Source organism: Heterocephalus glaber, unplaced genomic scaffold (assembly GCF_053883595.1).
Source record: "Heterocephalus glaber isolate CG9 unplaced genomic scaffold, H.glaber_assembly_v1.0 deba00001497, whole genome shotgun sequence".
NCBI classification, from domain to species: Eukaryota; Metazoa; Chordata; class Mammalia; order Rodentia; family Bathyergidae; genus Heterocephalus; species Heterocephalus glaber.
The window spans coordinates 61,784,061-61,806,412 of record NW_028258320.1 but is presented as its reverse complement, the minus strand read 5'-3'; the positions used below and the strand labels follow the sequence as shown (position 1 = coordinate 61,806,412).

Here is a 22,352-nt window from a genome sequence, read left to right as displayed (position 1 = left end):
CACAACAAAATGCAGAGGGGCAGTGAGCTGAATGCTGTGTGGAGCCTCTTTTACAACCGCCTTAATTCCATTTGTAAAGGAGGAGCCCTCATGGCCTCATCACCTTTAAATGACTCTACTTCTTTTCTTTTTTTGGTACCGGGGATTGAACTCGGGACCTTGCGCTTGCGAGGCAGGCGGCAGAACCACTGAGCTAAATCCCCGGCCCAACCCTACTTCTTAATATCATCACATTAGCCATGAAGCTTCAACAGCTGAATTTTGGAGGGGACATATTCTAACCATAGCATATATCTTTACCTCACTGTCACTAAATTGTCCAAAGTGATTACACCATATTTATACTCAACTCATACAGTAAAACTTCTCCCTTTCCCCACGCCTCCCCTTACCTTTAAGGGTCTACTAGGGGAAGGGGATATGGACCTGCAGAGGGAGAGTGAGGAAGATTATTAGATCTGGAAAGAGTGGGAGGAAATCAGGGCAGAGCCAGGTCCTGGTAATCAAGGACAAGGGCATTCACAGGAGGAAGACGTGCTCCACTGGCTGCAATCTGTTGAGAGCAAATAGTGAGAGCCTGGGAAACACAGATATGTTGGTAACCTGGCTGATGAGAGATGCTGCTCAGTGGTGGGCAGAGTGGGGGCATCTTGGGATAGGTTGAGGAGTGAGCAAGGATGATGGGGTAGTGACAGCAACCAAGGCCACACTTTGACAATATTTAGCTGTGTAAAGGAGGAGAAAAGGTGGTAACTACCAGTGGAAGCAAGGTCAACATGTTTAACAAATTATGGCAGATTTTTGTGATGATGAGAAGTTTGAGGGAAAAAGGGGGAAGAAATGAGAGGACAAGTGACAGCTAAGAATCCTGAGAGGGCAAGAGGAATAGGATGCAGAGAAGAGATGAGGGAGTGGACCTTCTTAAGAGGGGCAACATGATTTCCATTGTAAGAAGAAAAATGTGGGTACAGATGTAGAATGATTTATGGTTTTGGTGATGAGCATTGAGTTAATTCCCATTGCTGCCATTTATTTTCTGTCTAACAGAAGGAGAGGTCATTAGCTGGCAGTGAAGGGTGGCGCTTTTGAGAGCAATATAGGGGTTGAGGTAATCATTCCAGAGCACCAGTAAGGAACTGAGGACAGAAACTCAAATGTGGATAATCTTGAGCACTACACTGGTGTTGGAGGCCACGAATTTATGGTTGTATGAGGTTCCTTCTGTTTGCAGTCACTAGTGGTGATTGGACAGTGATGTAAGGTGCTAACACTGAGGAAAGCTGCGTGGTAATGAATGGAACTCTATGTTGTTTGTAATTTCTATAAGGCCAACATCTCAACATATCTTTTTAAAGGGAGGAAAAAAATAAGAGTAAGAGTGTTTAGGGTATGTTAAAGTAAATCTTTGCAGAGGTAGCCATGGAACCTAGGCTGGGTAGTAAGGGAAATGGAAGCAGGAAAGGCTGTTGAAGAGAAAGAAAATAGATGTATTAAAAGGACTAAAAAGGCTAGTGACATTCTAGAACAAGTTTAGTGGTGTGGTTTAGTGGGCATGCTGGTGGGACAGGAAGCTATGATCTGAAACAGAGACCTCAGGGGTTAGAAGTACTAAGAGACAATTTGGAATAGATGACCAGTAACAATGGGTGGCAGCTGAAAAGTCACTGATAGGGGACGAGTTCATGGCCAGAGTATTGATTGACTTAGGTTCCTGAACTCATGGTAGCTGTGGGGTAAGAGGGTATTTATGAACTAAATTCAGTAAACAATGGAAATTGTCCAACAGAGCAGAAGTACCAGGATGAAGGCTGGGAAAGGATACTATTGGTAGCTGTCCTGAGCCGCAAGGGAAATTGTCTCCATTCTTACTCCTTCCTCACCTCCCTTCCTCCCATAAGTAGATGGGGTACAGTAGTCTTGAAGCTTCACTGAGGAGTAGAGTTAAGGGACCCTACCTCCTCACCCCTAGAATGGTAGACTGTGCAAGAAGAAAGTTTCCATTTGAAAGAGCTTCTAGGAAAGTATATACTCCAGGAATGCAAAATTGCCCTTAATGGGGGAAATGGAAAAGAATGTACTCAGAAGTTCAAGGGGAAGCAGCTGATAACTGACTTCTAAGTTGACAATTGACAGGTAGTATGTACATACACACTTCTGGATCTACCTTACAGAGGAAGTGTTACCAGTGATGTGTTGTTTCTCCTCTTGCAGAGGGGAAAAACCCAAAGTGGGATCTTTATCCAGATGATATTGGGAAGCCAAAAACAAAACCAGAGCCTAATGCCAACAGCACAAGTTTATTCATTGGCCAAAGAAGCAGGTGCCTTGCTTGAAAATCAACTTCTAACCCATTTAAGGGCTGAGAGGTTGACAGTATCCAGTAGCAGAAATGAAGGGAGAGGATAAGTCAGCAAGGGAAAGGAATATTCATATCTTCTCCTGGAATTGGCAGAGATTTAATCTGAATGTGGGTGTCACTTCTTTTTCTTCCTTTTGTAATCTGATGTTTCAGGTTATGGCAGTTGTTGGATATGTCATTGTCTAATGAAAATTAGATTATGATGAAATTATTCTGTTATCAGTCCGTTACTGTGACAGCCATCCTAGATCCAACTACTTTTGCTAGTCTCCCTGAAGAGGAACTTCTTACCTACAAGATGTATTGTTTTGCTTAAAGGTAAAGGAGATTAGAACAGGATACAAATTCAGCTAGGTCACATAGGCAGCAAACTGGATAACAGAAGAAGCAGGGTGTGGCACAATGGGGAGAGAACAAATGCCTGGAAATTTAGAGTGAGTACTGTTGTGTTATCTTGCTCTGCTCCCTGTGAAAATGTCTCTGAGCCTTTCTTTGCAAGTCAGCACAGCTTCTCTTCATCTTCTTTGCTTTCCATGTATTCATCTAGGCTTGGAGCACTTTAAGAATTTATGGAACAATATTTCATTGTGTTGGAGTATAGTGAAGGGTGATGACTAACACATTGGCTATACCTGACTGGTTTAGCAAAAGATGTACCAGAACAATCCATAGTGAAGGGTTTACATTTTTGTGCCATGAGAGAAGCATATACAGCAATCTAGTCAAGTTTACACACCTTTTGTCTAAGGTTTTAAAATGCATAAAAGAGCCTGCCTCACAAGCACAAGGACCCAAGTTCGATCCCTGGTACCAAAAAAAAAAAATGCGTAAAAGATACAAGATTATAAAGGAAATCAAATTATAATAAAACAATTATAAAAATAGTTTTGAATTTGATATAGTAATATGTGCTTCTTAAATAAGATCAGAGAGCATTCTAATGGCTACTGTAGCTTTGGAATAGTGACAAGCATAAACAATATCAAGATATTGGCTCTAACTCAATCTAGTATAAAAGTAGCTGTAATTTCTTTTGGTGGCAGAGTCACAGATACTGCTAATACTATGAAAATTTGTTCCACATTTATTATTGAAAGAAATGCTGCATTTCATTTTTATTTTATTTTTTAATTTTTATTTTTTTGGTTTTTTGAGACAGGGTCTCACTATGCAGTTCAGGCAGGCCTTGAACTCACTATGTAGCCAGGGCTGGCCTCAACCTCACAGTGATCCTCCTGCCCCAGCCTCCCAAGTGCTTGGATTACAGGCATGCGCCACCATGCCCACCAATGCCCAGCTGCCTTTCAGTTACAAATTAGTGACATAAAGATGTAATTCTGCACCCATCCAAGTTTATGGACTGTATTGTTCTGTCCACAGGGGTATAACAGGCTCCAGGTTTTGATCTTCTAAGTGCAACAGGAATGCTGGTCAGTTGAATAGGAAACAGATCAGACTCAAACTCGGAGAAGTATCTGGCAAGGCATAAATAACCATTATTCCATTCAAGTAGCAATTGCTGTTGTATACAAAAAAATGTGATGATGTGGTACAGTGGCTTATAACTGGAAAATCATTTTGATGGAGTGGACACCAAAGCTGCAATGGCTGCAGTCAACATGGAAGGGCAGGGGACACAGAAAATCAACGTTGAAATCTTGGCTATGTAGTTCAAGGCAAAAAAAAGGACAACTGTCCTTTATTAGAGACTATCATATTACAAGGAAAGGGGTTTTTTTTCCTGTCAAAAAGGAGAAGTACTATCTCGTAGTGCTTTAGCTAAAAGTAGATTTCATTCACTTAGCATATGCTGTTTTATGCTGAGCATGTTCAGTAATCTCACCCTATGACTATATATCATTTTATACTTTTTTAAAGTAAATTTGTCTCTGTTCTCTTGTCTGTGAATCTAATTGCTATGCATTGACTAGTCATATACTTTTGTCAGCACCAACATTGAGACTAGGGGACTCTTGCCAGGCTTAGACACACTAAAATAAGAGAATTTCGAGTTCAAGGCCAGACTGGACAATTAAGCAGGACCCTATCTTAAAAAATAAAAAGGTCTGGGATGTAGCTCACTATGATGAAGTCCATGGGTTAAATGCCCAGTACCACCAGAGACAGAGTCAGAGACAGAGAAACAGAGACAGAAAGAGGGAGAAAAGAAGAGCAGGGGAGGGGAGGGAAAGGGGGAGAAGGGAAGAGGAAGAGAGACACGGAGGGGCTCACTATTGCATCAGTAGGAAGAATTGTTATATCACAAGACCTACTGGCTTCTTAAGGTTCTTTCTTTTAAAGAGCAGCTGTCTTGTTAGAGATCAGTTTAGGTACAAAGGTAATACATTTAATAAGAGACAAAATAATTCTTTAGTGGGTTTAGTGAAGTAAATAATCTCCCCCTAGAAATAAGAATCATTGAAATCCTGGTTTGTACTCGCTAGGTGTTTATGGAGATGAGTCGGCTCATTTTTTCATTCATTGCAGTATCTGCTTGCATTGAGGACCCGTGTCCATCCAAGGCTCCACCAGCAGCACTGAACACAGCTGCTCCCACTCTTTCTTCTCCTTACTCCACTCTTTCTCTCCATTCTTCTTTCTTCATACCAGCTGCTACCATTTTCCCTTCTACTTAACACCATCCTATTTTGAGCTCCTTCGCCCTTCTCCTTTACCTATTTTTTTTTCTTTTTTTTTACATTTTCATATCTCCTATTGCTCATGCCTCTCCCTTCCTTTTTTTGAGTCCTAAGTTTTCCTATCCCGACTTTGTTGATTTTGGGGTGTTGTTCGTTTGAGACACAGTCTCCCTGTGTAGTCTAGGTCAGCCTTGAACTTTCTATGTAGCCCAGACTGACCTTGAACTCATGATCCTCAGGCCTCACCTCCCACGTGCTGGGATTACAGGAGTGTGTCATCACACCCGGCTCTGTGTCTTTTAATGAGAAAAAAAAAAAAGACTTTGTGAAACTTTCTCCTTAATTCTCGGTCTCCCATTTCTGAAAACAGTAACAAAAAAATTTAATAAAAATGGAAACACATATGGGGGTGATCAAAATATATGATTAAATTTTTTTTTCTCCCATTAAGTTTATTGGTACATTTTAGGTATAAAATACAGTTACATTCATCATTGGGATCCTGTACCTTTACATGAGTATCTTGGTTCTTTTTTTTTCCCCCTTCCCCTGCCCTCCCTTCACCCCCTCCACCCTTCCCTATTTGCAAAGACTTTGTTTCCATTTTTTTCCTTTTCTCATATTTTTTCTTTTCCCTTTTTTCCTTTCCCCTACCCCTCCCACTTCCCCTGCACCTTTAGACCTTTTCTTCCTGTTACACAATATCAATTATACATTTTTTAAATTACAATATCAAGATCTAGGAGACATTACCACAGATTTTACAGAATTTAAAAGGATATAGAGAGCATATTTCAAAAATCTGTTTTGAAATAAATTTGACAACTTCTAAGAAGTACCTTGGAAGACAAATTATTGAAACTAACTCTGAAGGAAATATAAAATTTGAATAGCACCTATTAAAGAAAGTGTATTCCTAGCTTGAAAACCTACCTATATGACAACAGCAGGCTCATATACAATTTTAACTGATAAATTATATCAATTAAAGCAGAAAAAAGAACACTTCTCCCCTCATTTTAGGAACTCAATGTTGTGCTAATCTTAAAACTGGATAAAGATAACAGAAGAAAAAAGTATGAACATAGATAGAAATTTGTTTAACAAAACAAACTACTGGAAGTCAGATCTTGCAGTATGTAGAAAGTGGTTTTGTTATAGGGATGGCAGTCTTGGTTCAGCATTGGAAGTTCCACCCCCCAAAAGTCTTCATTTTATCAGAGGAAAGGAAAAAGCCATATGATCCCATCACTAGTTGGAGAAAAAGTATTGGACTAAATTCTACAGCTGTTCATGGTAAAAGCTATCAGGAGACTAGAAGTAGAACAGAACCTTCTCAACAGATTAAAGACATGTACTCCATACTTCCAGGGAGAACGCCTTATATGAATGGAGAAGATACAATGCTTTCTCCTTAAGGTGGGGAACAAGGGCAGATATGCTTACTCTTTATCTGTCCATTAAACTTTGAAAGCTAGTCCCTACCAAAATGGTCTGGCAATAAAATGACACAACTAGGATAGGATTGGCAAGGTAGAAGCAAAATCTTTATATGCAGATGAAATGATCATCTACAGAGAAAATATTAAGAAATCTCTAGGAGCCCCTAGAACTTGTATTTGAATTTAGCAGGATTAGAAAACACAAGGTATACATAAAAATTCAGGTTTGTGTATACTTGCTATAAATGAAGAATTGGATATTGAAATTTAAAAGTTATGTAGGAGTACAAAGGACCTAGAAAAGTTAAAAAAAAAACAACAGTGTTGGAAGACGTTTAGTACCTAATGTTAAGACTTCTTCTAAAGCTACAGCAATCAGGGCAGTGTTGGTGTAAGGAAAGACATATAGATCATTTGAATAAAACAGAGAATCTAGAAATAGAACCACACATATATGGTCCACTGAGTTTTGAAAGATTATTTAACATTAGCATTTTATAGAATATAAACTCAATTCAAGAGCCGAGGAAGAGATAGTGTTTGCAGCAAATGGCCCTAGAACACCTGGTATCCGTATATAAAAAATTAACCTCAACCCTTTATTTCCATACATGAAAATAACTTGAAGAGATCTATGAACCTAAATAAGAAAGCCTAGAAGTTTAAAACTTTAAGGAGAAATTATGAGGGGGCCGGGGATTTAGCTCAGTGGTTTCGCCGCCTGCTGCGCAAGCACAAGGACCCGAGTTCGATCCCTGGTACCAAAAAAAAAAAAAAAGAAGAAGAAATTATAAGGGAAAATGTTTATGAATTCAGGGTAGGCAAGAACTACCTAATATACAAAAACATGATGTATAAAAGAAAAAAATTGGTAAATGAGATTCCATCAAAATTTAGAACTTTAAATGACATCATTAAGATGAAAAGTAATCCTTAAACAGACCATATTTACAATGCATATAACCTATGACCAGAATATATAAAGAATTCTTAGAGCTCATTAATAGACAACCCAATTAAAAAGTAGACATAAGAAGATGATAAATAGCCAGTACAGCACAAGGAAAGGTGTGCAACTCTAGAATCAGAAAAATACTAATCAGTACAATAACCAGAGTGAATTATACACTCATTAGGGAGATGAAGTTAAAAGTTTGAAAAGCCTTGTCATGACTTTTTTTGTTGGATTCTCCCCCTTTGCATTTAATTTGTCACGCCCAATGGGTTCATTCTGCTGGGTTTCCTGGGGTTGTGATCCTCATTGTTTTTTCCTAGGGTATTGTCTAAAATTTTTTGGAGTGCCGGTTTGATATTTATGAAGTTCCTGAGGCATGCTCTTAGTCATGAAAGTATCTTATTTCTCCATCCATTTTGAAAGATAGTTTTGCAGGGTACATCAATCTGGGTTGGAGGCTGTTTTCCTTTAGGGCTTGAAATACATCACTCCAAGCTCTTCTTGCCTTGAGGGTTTGTATTGAGAAGTCTGCTGTGATTCTGATGGGCTTTCCTTTGCGTGTGATTTGTTTCTTTTCTCTCAAGGCTTGTAGAATTTTGTTCTTCTGTTGGATTTCTGGAATCCTAACTATTATATGCCTATGTGTAGATTTTTTTTGATTAGGGCTAGCTGGAGTCCTATATGCCTCACTTATCTGTATGTCAAGTTCTTTTCCCCTCCTTGGGAAGTTTTCTGCCATCACTTCTGTGAAGAGTTTTTTTATGTCATCTGCACTCTCTCCTCTTTCTTCATTGACTCCAATCAGTCTTATGTTATTCTTCTTTGCATCGTCTAGCAGCTGCTGGATTGATTTCTCATGTTCCCTTACAATTTTAAAGTAGTTTTTCTTTTCCTGGTCACTAATTACAATCTTATCTTCTATATGTGAAATTCTATCCTCACATTGGTTCATTCTGCACAGACTTTCAATGGAGTTTTTAATCTCCTGGAAATCTGTTTGCATCTGTTTTATGGATTCCATTTGTTTCCTATGTTGAGATTCCATCATGTTCCTCAGATCCTCTATTTTTTTTTAATCTGTGTCCTCTCTAGATTTATTAATCATGTCTTGCACCATGAGCAAAATCTTTGCTGTTATCTGAGCAATTTTTTCTGATTTCATTTTTCCCAGATCCTCTTTTGTTACCAATTCAGAGATTCCAGGTGGGGTTGCTGTAGGTGATCCCAGAAGTCTGTTTTTGAGGCTTGTTTATGTGTCTTCTCATTTCCACGGGGGGGGGGGGGGGTGCTGCTTCTGGCGCCCACGCGGCTCACCTTCTCCGCCCTAGGAGCATGGGATGGCGGTGGGGGAGTTTCCTTCCAGGTTCTGGGACTGGCTCAGCTTCTCTGCCCTAGGAGCTTGGGATGGCATCGGGGGAGCTTCCTTCCGGGTTCCTGATTGTTAAAATTTTAAAGATGTATTACAGGAAAAGACACATTACCATTAATCACCTTCAAAATATTTCCCCTTGCTTCAAACACACTTTCTGATACAGTTCTGGACGTCCCCCTCCATGAGTGTCTTTACAAGGTATGATCAGAAATATGGTGAATGCTGCCACCCAAGGAAAAGACAGGCTTGTAACAATGTTACAGTGTGTCTTTCTCACCAGATGTGACACTGTGAGACTTGTGTCTCTTCCCCAAAGTCAAAGTGACCATGAAATGTAAATATTTTGAATCAGTTTAGTACATGAAGGCAGGGCAGCACCACTAAAGATGCAAAAGGGGACTTCCAGAATTGTTTCACCAAGCGCCAAGAAGGATGGGATAAGTGTTTTCAAAATAACGCCGTTGGGTGGGGGAAGTATTTGAGGGAGTTAAAGACAGTGTGTCTTTTGCTATAATAAGTTTTTAAAAAAAATTTTAACATTCACCATATTTTTCTTTTTTTTTTTAAATTAAATTCTTTTATTGGTACATTGTAGGTATACAACACAATTACATTTCTTATTGGGAATTGTACCCTTACATAATGCATCTTGGTTCTTATTTTTTCCCCATTCCTAGCCCTCCCTTCACGCCCTCCACCCTTCCCTATTGACTAAGACTTTATTTCCATTTTTTCCATTTCTCATCATTTTTCCTCTCCTTTCTTTCCTTTCCCTTGCCCCTCCCACTACCCCTACCCCTTTGGACCTTTTCTTCCTATTTTACATTATCAATTATTCATTCTAATCATTGGTACATTTTAGGTATACAATATAATGACATTCATCATTGGAAATTTGCACATTTACATAGTCTCTCTTGGTTCTTATTTTTCACCCTTACCCAGCCCTCCCTTCAACCCCTCCATTCCTCCCTATTTACAAAGATTTTGTTCCTATTTTTCCATTTTCTCATATTAATCCCATTCCCTTCTATCCTTTCCCCTATCCCTCCCACTTCCTTCCCCTTTGCCCCTTTTCTTCCTATTTCACATGACCTATTATACATTTAGTCCTTATTTACACTTTCAGTTTCTCACACCAGAGAAACTGTTTGGTATTTATTCATGTGTGTCCTATTTATTTCACTTAAGAGTATCGCCTCAATGTGCATCCACTTAGCTATAAATGTCTAATTTCTCATTTTTTATGGCTGAATAGTACTCCATTTTATAAAAAAACCACATTTTTTTATCTAGTCTCCAGTTGATGGGCATTTGGGCTGTTTCCAAGTTTTAGCTATGACAAACTGTGCTGCTATGAACATGGGCGCACATATATCACTGTGGTATGATTCTTTTAATTCTTTGGGGAAGATCCCCAGCAGTTCACCATATTTTTCAATCACACCTCGCAGTTACAGTAAAACACTATTAACATTTGTTGAGCTCTTTCTCTATAGTAGGTGCTATGCTAAACCTTTACATGGATGGTTTTACTAATCCTCACTGAACTCCAAAAGATTGTTTGCATTTTACAGGTGAGGAAACTGAAATTCTGAGATTTTTTTAGCTGAGAAGTTAAAAATAACTTTGCCTCCTCCAAAACAAAAAAAGGAGGAGGGAGAGAGGGAAGAGAGGAAGGAATGAGGGAGGGGAGGAGGGAAGGAAGGAAGGAAGGGAGATGCCCAAGATCACATACCTATTAAATTTGATACTTGCTTTGTTTTGTTTTGAGACAGGGTCTCACCATGCAGTTCAGGCTGGCCTTGAACTATGTAACCCAGCTGACCTCAAACTCATGGTGCTGCTCCTGCCTCAGCCTCCCCAGTGCTGGGATTACAGGGGTGCACCACCACACCAGCATTCTTTAAGACTCAGGGGCCTATGTCTTTGACACTTAACACTGCACTGCCTCTTACTAGGAGATACTTAAAAACTAAAACTACCCATGAAAGCACAGAAGCACAGCTGCCATGGCCGCCGGGGAGCATGCTGTCTCTGCTCCCCAAAGGTGCTCTCGAGGCAGTGCTCTTGGGCATGTTCAGTAATAGACTTTCGTGGTGGGTGGTATATTCCAGTTTCCCGATCCAAGAAGTAAGTGAAATGAGAAATATATTTTGAGAATGAATTCCATTTAAAAATTCTGTTTCCTTGATTGGTAAGTTAATTGAGGAATTTGGTTTTTTAGAACAGTTCATTGTTGGATAAAGGCGATATCATACTTATTCACGTTTGTGTTCAAAAGACAATGGATTTAAACATGTACTAAACTAAGCTCCCTTATGTTGGTGATGTGAAATATAAGAATGGGTTATGAAGTTATACCCAAAGAACTGATGTTCAAATACCTTTCTTTGGTATGTTGTGTGTTCCATCTTCAATTGGGGCTGTTCCTAAAGCTAAGAAGACACTTCCCAACTTGCCTGAGTTCCTGGAAAGTTCCTCCTCGTGTCCTAAGGTCTTCCCAGTCAGAGGTTCACCTCAAAGGAAGGAGTAATGCACTGCCCTCTGCTCCGCTGCAGACATTTACAGATGAAGAAATGATGATCAAGAGCACAGGTGAGTGAGTTTCTCACCTCTTGCCTTTTACTCTTCTGCTCATGACTTGGCTCTACAGTGTGAAATTACATATGTGACAGATTAGAAGATATGTCCTTCTGACTTTGTGAATGAAGTCTTTTTGACATAAAATTTCTTTGAGAAAACTAACACATGTCTAAATTCAGAATACAAAAACAGCAAAATAAAAAGCTAGCTGAAAGTTAAATCTCTCACTTCTTTCTCTCTCTCTCTTTCTTTCTTTCTTTTTTTTTTTTTGAAACAGAGTCTCACTGTGTGGTTCAGGCTGGCCTTGAACTCACTATGTAGCCCAGCTGGCCTCAAACTCGAAGCAGTCCTCCTGCCTCAGCCTCCCAAGTGCTAGGATTACAGGCACGCACCACCACATCTGGCCAAATCTCTCTTGCTTCTGTCCCTTGGTCCCCAGTTCTTGCCAAAAACTGCCTTGTGACTGTTTTTTTTCATACCCTTGGAGTAGGGTGTATGCTTCTGTCAGCCAGTTGTATAAAGGCTAGGGAAGCTGCTGAACATCCTTTAATATCCAGGGTGACTCCACAGCAGACTTACCTGCCCCAGATGTCAAGGTGGGCATGCTGTCAAGATAGAGAAACCTTGATCTGTGTGATAATGTAGCTGTTAATAGGCCTATGTTAGATGGTATCTGCTGGCATAGAAAGATCAAGAAGCTGGGCATGGTGGCACACACCAGCGCTTGGGAGGATGAAGCAGGAGGATTGCAAATTCAAGGCCTGCAAGAACCTGTCTCAAAAAGAGATCATCAATATATGTATAAGTTGAATGTGTATCTTGTGACTAAGGTAGAAAATTGTTAGATAGGTAGATAATGTATGTGCCTGTATACACAGAGATGGTTGACAGAAAAGTGTTCAAAAAGAATATATAATAAATTAGTTACCTTTGGAGAGAGGGACTAGAAAACAAGAATGTGGTTTCTGTATTTATATTTTTGTGCAAAAATTATGTTTAATATCAAGGATTATGAAAAGGAGATAGGGATTTATACTTTTCTGTATTAAAAGAAAACTTCATAAATTCTGTTTTAAAAGAATAAGTGCACCTGTAGGTATCTTACTAGTTAAAAAGTAAATTTGTCAGAAAACTATTAATGAACTATTATAATCTTTATTAAAATGACTGGTGCTGAAACACAGATGTATTGGTAATTCCTTTTCCTGCAGTTAAAAAATTTGCACAGGAACAAATTGCTCCTTTGGTTTCAAACATGGATGAAAATTCAAAAATGGAGAAATCGGTAATACAAGGATTATTTCAACAAGGGGTAAATATTTCATATTTCTTTCAACTTCAGACTTTTATTTTTTATTTATTTTTTTATTTTATTCCAGAGTTAAAATGTATGTGTACTTTTAAGTTTGTGGACTGTAATAAACATAATGAACTCTGTATTTTCTAGTAAAAAATATCTGTGCTCTCTTTTCATTGAGGTCCTGTAATATTTATATTAGTATTTATATACTTACTTAAAGATTTTTAATACTAGTTGAATGAACATTTTACATTGGAAATATGTTTTTTAAGGAAAAGGTTGGAAGTGGGAGAGTAATTTCTGTAGACCAGTGATTCTCAGCCAGGGGCAGTTTTACTCTCCAGGGTGCATGCTACTAGTGTCTAGTGGGACAGTGGCCAGGGATGCTATTAAGCCTCCTACCACACATTGGACAGCTGCCACAACAAATAATTGTCCAACTCAGTACAACATCATAGTGTAGTATACTGTCCCCTGGAATCCCTGTGTATGTGCTGTACTTAGAAGTAGAGGTGATACCTGAGTTCTAAATTCAACAGGACAACAGATCTCCAAATTTTCACATGGCCCCTTAGTGGACCCACAACATATAAAAGTACAGTAGACCTGCTTTGGCTGTGGGCAGGGAGAGGTTATCACATTGGGGGCTCCAAGGAGAACACTTTAAAAATTACCACATTCGCGCCTAAGTTCTCTCTTTTTCATAGATAGAAAAAATTTATTTCATTTTTCACTTTCAGTACTAAAGATGTTCCAGAACTAGCCACTGCTGTTCAGAGCCATTGATTATCCTAAATTGCCCCTGTTATTCTCTTTGAAATATAACCTTCACAACTTAGCCAAAAAGTTTTTTCCTGTTTTAAAGTGACCAATTTTTGGCAACTTTTCCAGCCTTCTATTGGCAGTGAAACTCTTGAGAAAACAGACTCTTATGTGGAGCCACATTGGGTCAAACAGAAGTCCAGTATGTAAGACTCTGTGAGTGGCTTTCTTAGCCAAGTTCTGCTACAGCCACTGGCAGACCCTCCAGGCCCCAGAGAATCCTAGTGTCACAGCTTGGAAATTACTCATTTGGTGGTAGTCTTCTTGGTCAGGACAGCATGCATCTACTACCCATCTCCATAAACTGTTCTTGTTAGCAAGGCCTCATCTGCCTTCTAATTTCTGTTGTCCCACTTTGGTGACCCGCAACATATTTCTAAGTCAGTAGTGACATTAGTGAGTTCTGTAGAGAAACGGAATCTCAGATGACTGCCAAAGATACTATAATCAGATAGCTGACATGCCCTCCAGTCTTCAGGCACACCTACGTTCCAGTTTTTTTCAGAGCAGCATTTATGGTTCTCTTAGCTTTCAGTCCTTTGTAGTTCTACCTTCATAGCAGCTGAGTGAGTCATCCTTCAGCCTGAAATGTAACAGTCACAACCCCAACTGCAGCATAGTGTGATTTCAGGAGATTCTATCATTGAAGGTGAACCTTTGAGAATCTTTCAATGATACAAACAGCCTGCTGCACCCACTTGCCATAGCTTCGCCACCACTGGTCTAGAGAATATAGGAATGTTATGTTTTATCTGTTACCAGCTGTGGGTCTTGAACCACATGTACACATCGTCCGTTTTTGAAATGAGGATACTTAAAAATGGAATAGTACTGGGCCAGGGATTTAGCTCAGTGGTTCCGCTGCCTGCCTCGGAAGCACAGGTCCCAGGTTTGATCCCGGTACCAAAAGAAAGGAATAGTACTAAAGAAGTGTCATCTCAGAGTAGAGACTGAACAGTCAGACTTGCTCAAGGTTGTTAGAAAGCCTTGGCCAACATTTGTCACTTTTTTAGCAGGCATTTGTACCTTGTCAAATGTGGTTCTAGCAAACACTACCAAATGTTGTCTGCTAACCATCCAAGACTTACTGAAGTGCCCCAAATGTAATGATCCTGTAGTCATTGTCCCAGTTGAAAAAAATCAAGGTGGAGGAGCCTAACTATAAGAGATTATGCCAAGTGAAACTATAGCCATTTCCCCCGAGGGCTAGTTAATTTCTTACTATGACATTTGAATCAGTCTAACAGGGGCTTTGGTGAAAGACCAAAACAACTCCTGTGGTTTTTAACAAAGCCGTTAGAGTATCTTTATATAAGATATGGTCACATTTCATTTAGCTACTCTTTAAAAGAGTACCTCTTTTACTTTATTTTTTGAGGTCCAAAAAGGAGACAAACAATAGTTCTGGTATGTAATTTTTCTTTTTTTTTTTTTCTTTTGAGACAGGGTCTTGCTAATTCTAGCCTGGCCTTGAATTCACTATGCAGCCCAGGCTGGCCTAAGACTTGTGGCAATCCTCCTGCCTCAGCCTCCTAAGTGCTGGGATTACAGGCATGCACCACCTCACCCAGTTCTGACATGTAGCTTTGTCCTTTTCAAATAGTTTCCATTATACTTATAGCAAAACAGCCACACCAAGTTAAATAAAATATATGTACAATATTTTAGTTAAGAACATACGTGGTTACAATTTTTGAGCTTGTTCTTGTAAGAAATTTCCCAGTATAAAAACAGCTTCCTTAATTTGTTCTTTGTGTTTCCTTTAGTTGATGGGTATTGAAGTTGATGCCAAGTATGGAGGAACAGGGGCTTCATTTCTTTCCTCCATCATAGTGATAGAGGAATTAGCCAAAGTCGATGCATCTGTGGCTCTACTCAGTGACCTTCAGAACACAATTGTTAACAAGCTGATTACAAAACATGGAACAGAAGAACAAAGGGCCACCTATTTGCCTAAGCTGATTACAGAAGATGTAAGTCAAAACTAGTTGTTGAAATGGATCTGGTCTTTTCTACATTTACGGTATTTTCAGGAAAAGAAGTAGCTGCAATGTTGACTTTTATTATTGAAGACCATAATGCAGCACCACCAATTAATCTATTAACTCTCAGTAAGAAAAATATACTCTAGGCTGGGAATTTAGCTCAGTGGCACTGCGCCTGCCTTGCAAGTGCAAGGCCCCAAGTTTGATCCCTGGTACCAGAAAAAAGAAAAAGAAAAACTTACTCTGCTTCTCATTTGCCACTTGGAAATTTAGAGAATAATCATCAGATGCTAAAATTATTTCTTTTTTTTTGTTCAAATTTTATTTTCCTAGTACCTTTGTTTCATTTACATTGAGATTGCCTACTACTATAATTATTAGAATTAAAGTTAAACATATATTCTTAAGTCCTTAAATTTGCCTTGGACAAATAGTAGGATGGTTTGGAAATAATACTGACAGAAAACTATTTTGATAGAGACTTTTTAAAACAGTAACTAAAGGTTTGATTTACAGATTTCCATTTTGGTGTAAGTATTTGTTATGCAGAGCATAAATACAGTGGTTAATTTTAATTTTCTTTTTCCTTACATGTGCAGCTGGGATGCTTTTGCCTTTCAGAGGCTGGAGCAGGTAGCGACTCTTTTTCTTTGAAGACCAGAGCTGATAAAAAGGGAAATTATTATGTCATCAATGGGTCAAAGATGTGGATTTCTGGTGCAGAGTATGCAGATCTCTTCGTGGTTTTTGCAAACGTTGACCTTCCTGCTGTAAGTTTAAAAACAAATTTCACTCCTTTCCCCATCATCTTTTCTCTTTTTCTTTTCCTCCTTCCATTTCTCTTTTAGGACTTAACCTTAATGTCTTTATTCTTCCAAATACTGGAAATGTAAGACTTGAACTGCCATCTTTTCACCTTATTAATTGCCTTATTGCTGACATAATACATGGGGGAACATTTATTACTTACCTTTTAATATGTTATGTACATAGCAAGCTAATCTTTAATTTTGTATAATTTCAATTTTTCTTTTTAATAATGAATTTAGTTTGTATATAATACATACATTTATTTATTTATTTTAGTACCAGGGATCGAACTTGGGACCTTGTGCCTTGCGAGGCAGGCGGTGGAACCACTGAGCTAAATCCCTGGCCCTAGTACATTTATTTATTTACTTATTTATTTTTGGTACTGGGGCTCGAACTCAGGTTCTTGCTCTTGCAGGCCAGGCAGCAGCACCGCTGAGCTAAATCCCCAGGCCTAGTACATTTATTTTTAAGCATATTTTATTCATTTGGACAATAGAAATATAGCAACATGATAAATATGTTTGATTTTTTGTCTTCTTACTTACATAATACTTAATTGAACTAAATTGCTAAAACTAAGATATTTAACAAAATTCATTTTAAAACAAAATTTTCATGCTCTACAATACCTTATTGTAGCAATAATTTTAATAATTGTGGTTTCAAAAACTGAAAAAAATGATGAGGTTCTTTAATTTGTATCTAATGCCCTCCAGTCATTCTTTTGTAAGGCACATATTGCAATTCAGAGTCCTTTAGTATTTATTGTTAAAGCCCATTTTTAATTTTCTTTTTACTTTGAAAACTGTATAAATAAGAGATTTTATAAAACCAAGTGGTAATGGTATTGTAAATTTTCTTTTTAGGGTTATAAGGGAATCACCTGCTTCTTAGTAGATCGTGATACAGAAGGCCTTCATGTAGGGAAATCAGAAAACAAATTGGGGATCAGAGCTTCTTCCACCTGCCCATTAACATTTGAAAATGTCAAGGTGGGTATTTCAGAATAATCAGTAAGACTGATGTGAAGTGAATTTCATATGGAACTAGAGAGCTATCAAAACTTTGTAAGTGATGATAAGCATATACAGCAGAGTATTTTGTGGAGCCCCTAAACAGTGCTCTTAGGTTCAGCCATGACCACGTGTACTTTCCATAACTGTTTAGGCCAGAGTGGAAACCTTCTGTCCAGCTGCTATCCTCAGGAGCAAATGATGAGACTTTGTCTCAGTTTTTTTTTTTTTTTTGAGACAGAGTCTCACTGTGTAGTTCAGGCTGGCCTTGAACTCATGGTGATTCTATAATCCGCAGCCTCCCAAGTGCTGGGATTATAGGCATGCACCACTGTTCCCAGCATATCTTAGTTATGTTTGTAACTTACATACTGGGGAACTATTTATACTTTTTAAATGTATTTGTGACCCAAGCACAGCTTCAGAGAAGAAAGTCTGGTGTTAGTACACCAAAGGCCACAAGATGGGGATGTTGCTCAGTGAGAGTGGAGAGCAACCAGGCAGGCTCTCACAAAACAAGACTGTCAGAAGGCTGAGACGGAAACAGGCTTGGGAGCTTCACAAGGGCAGCACACGTGTCATAGGTTTTCCACTGCTCGTAGTGGAGCTTGGTCTTCCTGCACATGTGTGCGTGTGATGGCTTTACAGATGGCATTTGGGGTCTCGTTACTTCCTCCCAACTGACCTCTTTTCTATTTTTCCTTTTCTTTTTCTATCCTGTCCTGCTCCCTCTCCTTCCTGCTCATATTATAAAGCTCGGTATCTTTTTTTATCATTCTTAGTCTCGATTTTTTTAATTATGAAGAAACATTTCAATCTGCTTCCTCTTCCTCTTTCCTCCTCTCTTGTATGCACATACACATACCCATGTATTCACATTATACACACCCCAATTGACTTTATGAGGATAAATCATCTCACCAGAAGAGAGGTTTACTACTCTTGCTTTTGCAAGTACTTCATGTTTTCTGTAGTTCTTAGTATGTTATCTTATACTGTTAGCATACAGATGAGAATTGGGGGAAATTTTTATGCATTTATATTGTTGAGTTCCCTTTTGCTAGATTCAGTCACTCGTTGAGCAGATTGTGCTAGGCTCTGGAGGATGCAATAGGGAACATGGCTTTGGTGAAACAGTATAGAAGAAGATGTCCACAGATGATTGCATTGGTATTTAATAAGTGTTATAAGCAAGTCATATCACAAAAATTGAGAGTACATATGCATTTAACTAATGTAATCAAAATGAGTCATGCCAAATTAAATTGAGAAATAAATTCACATTTGTATTTTCAGGTTCCAGAAGCAAATATCTTGGGACAAGTTGGACATGGCTATAAATATGCCATAGGAATTCTTAATGAAGGTAGAATAGGAATTGCTGCACAGGTAAGTCAAATTTTACCTCTTCTACAGTATGAGCCAATGAAAATGTAAAAAGAAAAGAAATGCAGTAAGACCAACAAGTATGTTGAAGCTTCTGAACACAAGATGGCACCCTTTTCTTACTAAGGTGAAAGAGTGGCTTCTGATTATTTCTTTCAGATTCCACTTTGGTCAATCATATAAGTATCTGGAGAACCAAACAATGGCTTAGTGATAACAGTTTTTCTGCTTTGAGAATATTAAAGTATTATCCAACACCTTCACCAATAACTTCTAAGATGTATTATAAATTAAATATCTAAATTTTTAAAAATCAGCCTTTCAAAACATGAAATTCATTCTGGAAAAAACTTCTAAAATTAGGAATAAATAATTATTCTACTGTATAAGGGTCTCTAGATAATTAAAGATTCATTGCTTAGAGTGAAAATTGAATAATTTTTTATGGCTCAGGAATAAAATAGTTCCAATTAAATAGGTTTGTAAGATGAAACTTCAATTTTTTCCCAAATTTGCCCTTTATAACACAGATTGGATTTTTCTATTAAATGATGTCTCATTTTATAGATTAATAAAATGAGTAAAGTTTTAGGTTTTATTATCATTTCTTTCACTTGTGTAGAATATTTTTAATCTGAAGTATCTAAAATTCAAGAACTTTTAGCTTTTAGATTTTGATATAAATTGTTATAAATTAGCTAGTAGAGCAGTTAAATGTTGAATTATCACTACAATTTTTTTCTGCTATTACTTTGTTAACAAATTATTCTTTTTTGGTGCTAAACATTGAACCTGCGGCCTCAAGCATGCTCAGCATGTGCTCTACCTCTGAGCTACAACCTCAGCCTACCAAACTTATTCTCAAATCAGAACTTAAGCTAGGTTTTCTGCAAAGCTAGATAGTAAGTTACTGAAGAGTATTGGCATATATGTACTTTTTAAAGTTTTTCTGTGATTTAACTTCATCATATATGGCATTAAAAACTACAGTACTGGACCTCATTGTTCCCAGACGTATAAATAATGTAGATGTTCTGGCAGTAAAATACATGGCATGGGCTTTAGTCTAATTACTCCAGGTTATCTTATATCTAATTAAAAGTTAAGGTCAGGTAGTTATTATGTCTCAATGGATGCCTTTTAGAGGAAGAGGCACATATAACAGAGTGAACTAAAGTCATCCATCCTCAAAATGCTGTGGGTGGACAGAATTTGGTTCTTCAGTATGCATAATGGAAACATTTCACAGAGCTGGAAACACCTATTTTGATTGACAGCTGATAGTATCAGTTTTCATGTCAATATAGGCTATTATTTTTAATGTCCTTTAAATGTTAGTTATAGGAGTATAATGACATCATCTTACTTTTTTTTTTCTGGTACTGAGGACTGAACCTAGGACCTCTCATATGCTAGGCAAGTGCTTTGCCACAGAGCTACATCCCCTGCCCTTTTTTTTTTTGTTTTTGGTACCAGGGATCAAACTCAGGACCTTGTGCTTTCGAGGCAGGCACAGTGCCACTGAGCTAAATCCCCAGCCCTCCCCTGCCCTTTTTTATTTTGAACAGTCTCACTAAATTTCTCAGACTGGCCTCAAACTTGCAGTCCTCCATCAGATTCCTGAGTACCTGGGATTGCAGGCATGTGTCATCACACCCAGCACGAAATCTTCGCTTTCAGCCAGAAGAGCAGTGGGTTTAATTTGGGGTTTGTGGGGACTTTTAACATAATTGTCTGTTCTCCAGGGAATTCAAAATAAAAGCTTAAAAGAAAATGCGATTGAACAGTAATGAAATATTGATATGTTTGTGGGCATTTCCCCAAAAAGCTTTATTGATTTTTTTTCTTTTTCCAAAACCTACATAGTTTGACATAATTAGATAGTGATTTAATGGCTACCTAATGTTGAAATTTAGAAACCATTTCTAAGCTCAAATTGTTCAATAGATATGAAAATTGGTTAGTAATGAGATAGTTCAGCTAAAATTGCTACCACATACTGATTTGTTCTTCAGTCATGTAAATTAATGATTTTGCCAGATGCTTTTTATCAGTTGTTCTGAACCCCAGCTGTATATTTAATCACCAGAAGAGTTTTTAAAATGCTGATGCTTAGGTCACATTCAACACCCCCCCACCCCACTTCCAAGATTTGGATTCAGTTGTTATACACAGACATTATCCCTGGTGTCTTATTTACTTTTCTCGTTGCTGAGACAAAATACATGACACCCAAAGTTAAAGAAGGAAAAGTTTTTGTAGCTCACAGTTTGTAGAGGTTTCGTTTCATAGTTGCCTGGCTCCAAGGCACAGTGGCTGGAAGAGGAAAAACAGTTCATGCAGAAGCCAACAAGGCAGCAAGTAGCAAACTAGTGAAGCACCAAGTGACAACAGCAGCCCTCTTTCTGTCCCTTGTATTCTACCCAGGCTACCCACTCTTAGGGCAAGTAGCACTCATACCCAGGGTGGGGCACCTTTAATCGTAGCACTGCAACAGGAATCAATCCCAGCATCACCTTCTTAATCCCAGTATCACATCCTTTAGATCCAGCCTCCTCCAAAAGCCCCACCTATGACCACACAAAGCTTTGAGGGGACATCTAGACACAAGCCATATCACCTGGGCAGTGGTATTTTTTTTTTTTTATCAAATTTCCCACATGAATCTTATTTGCATCTAAGGTAAGAAACCCTGCAGTCTTACATTCTAATGCCCATTCCATTGAAACTCTTGTTAGTCAGAAACAAAGTGGACAAGAACATAAAAAGTGAAGAAGTGACCTTCCAATTTGACTTCTAGGACTAGAGGGAGCACTCTACAGTCTTTGAGACCAGTTTTGAGCAAAGCTTCTGTGGCTTATTTTGTGTCTAGAGAATCAGAGCATTAAAGAAAAGATTCCTGAACAGTAGGCTGGTTGTGTGAATACAGCCATGCCAAGAGGTTTAGATCTGTGCTAGAATGAAATATACTCATGTTCATATGAAATCACTCCAGATTTTCTCCCAACTACTGCAGATTCTGTTTTCCAAATGCAGTCAATAAAGATGTGAAATTAACACACACCTCACCACCTCAGTAGCTTCAGTTCTTCCCCTGCCTTAATTATTCAGTTTCCCTAAAAAAGGAATTTACAACTTGAATAAGTAAAAGCATGAACTTTTAACAAAATGACAGATTCTAATCTATTTTTTAACAGATGCTGGGACTGGCCCAAGGATGTTTTGACTACACCATTCCATATATTAAAGAAAGGGAACAATTTGGCAAAAGAATATTTGATTTTCAGGTATGTAACTAGGCTCTTTCCACTGGACTGGACTGAAGAGGTGTGTTGAAAAGCTATGGAGAGAATCCCTTGAGGGATTTTAATGGGAGAGAGTCTTGGGAAGTATAATTATGAATGCCTTAATCTTTTTCAAAGGCAGAACTACAGCTCTTAAGGCCAGGCTGTGCCATGATTCAGGGTGTCTTGGTGGACACTGTAGAGCCATGTTCTCACTGTTTCATGACTGTAGTCCATGAGATCTAAAGTCACACTTCTTGGGTTCGAAGCCTAGTTCTTCCAGTGTAAGTTTTTTGTGTTTGTGTGGCACTGAGGATGGAACTCAGGACCTTGCACTTGTGAGGCAGGCGCGGCGCCACTGAGCTAAATCCCCAGCCCCTCCAGTTATAAGTTAAA

At 38.4% G+C, this 22,352-nt stretch overlaps 1 protein-coding gene across 2 annotated transcripts in view; it reads left to right on the top strand.

Moving 5' to 3' along the window:
- Acadsb (acyl-CoA dehydrogenase short/branched chain) overlaps positions 1-22,352 on the top strand; it is a 50,736-nt gene that overhangs the window by 18,602 nt on the left and 9,782 nt on the right. For both annotated transcript variants that reach the window (XM_004838768.3, XM_004838769.4), the window contains exons 2-8: positions 11,206-11,365; positions 12,565-12,665; positions 15,242-15,448; positions 16,060-16,230; positions 17,140-17,265; positions 18,583-18,675; positions 21,870-21,959. In XM_004838768.3, coding sequence (XP_004838825.1) covers positions 11,206-11,365; positions 12,565-12,665; positions 15,242-15,448; positions 16,060-16,230; positions 17,140-17,265; positions 18,583-18,675; positions 21,870-21,959 — 948 coding nt within the window. The remainder of the gene's footprint in view (positions 1-11,205; positions 11,366-12,564; positions 12,666-15,241; positions 15,449-16,059; positions 16,231-17,139; positions 17,266-18,582; positions 18,676-21,869; positions 21,960-22,352) is intronic.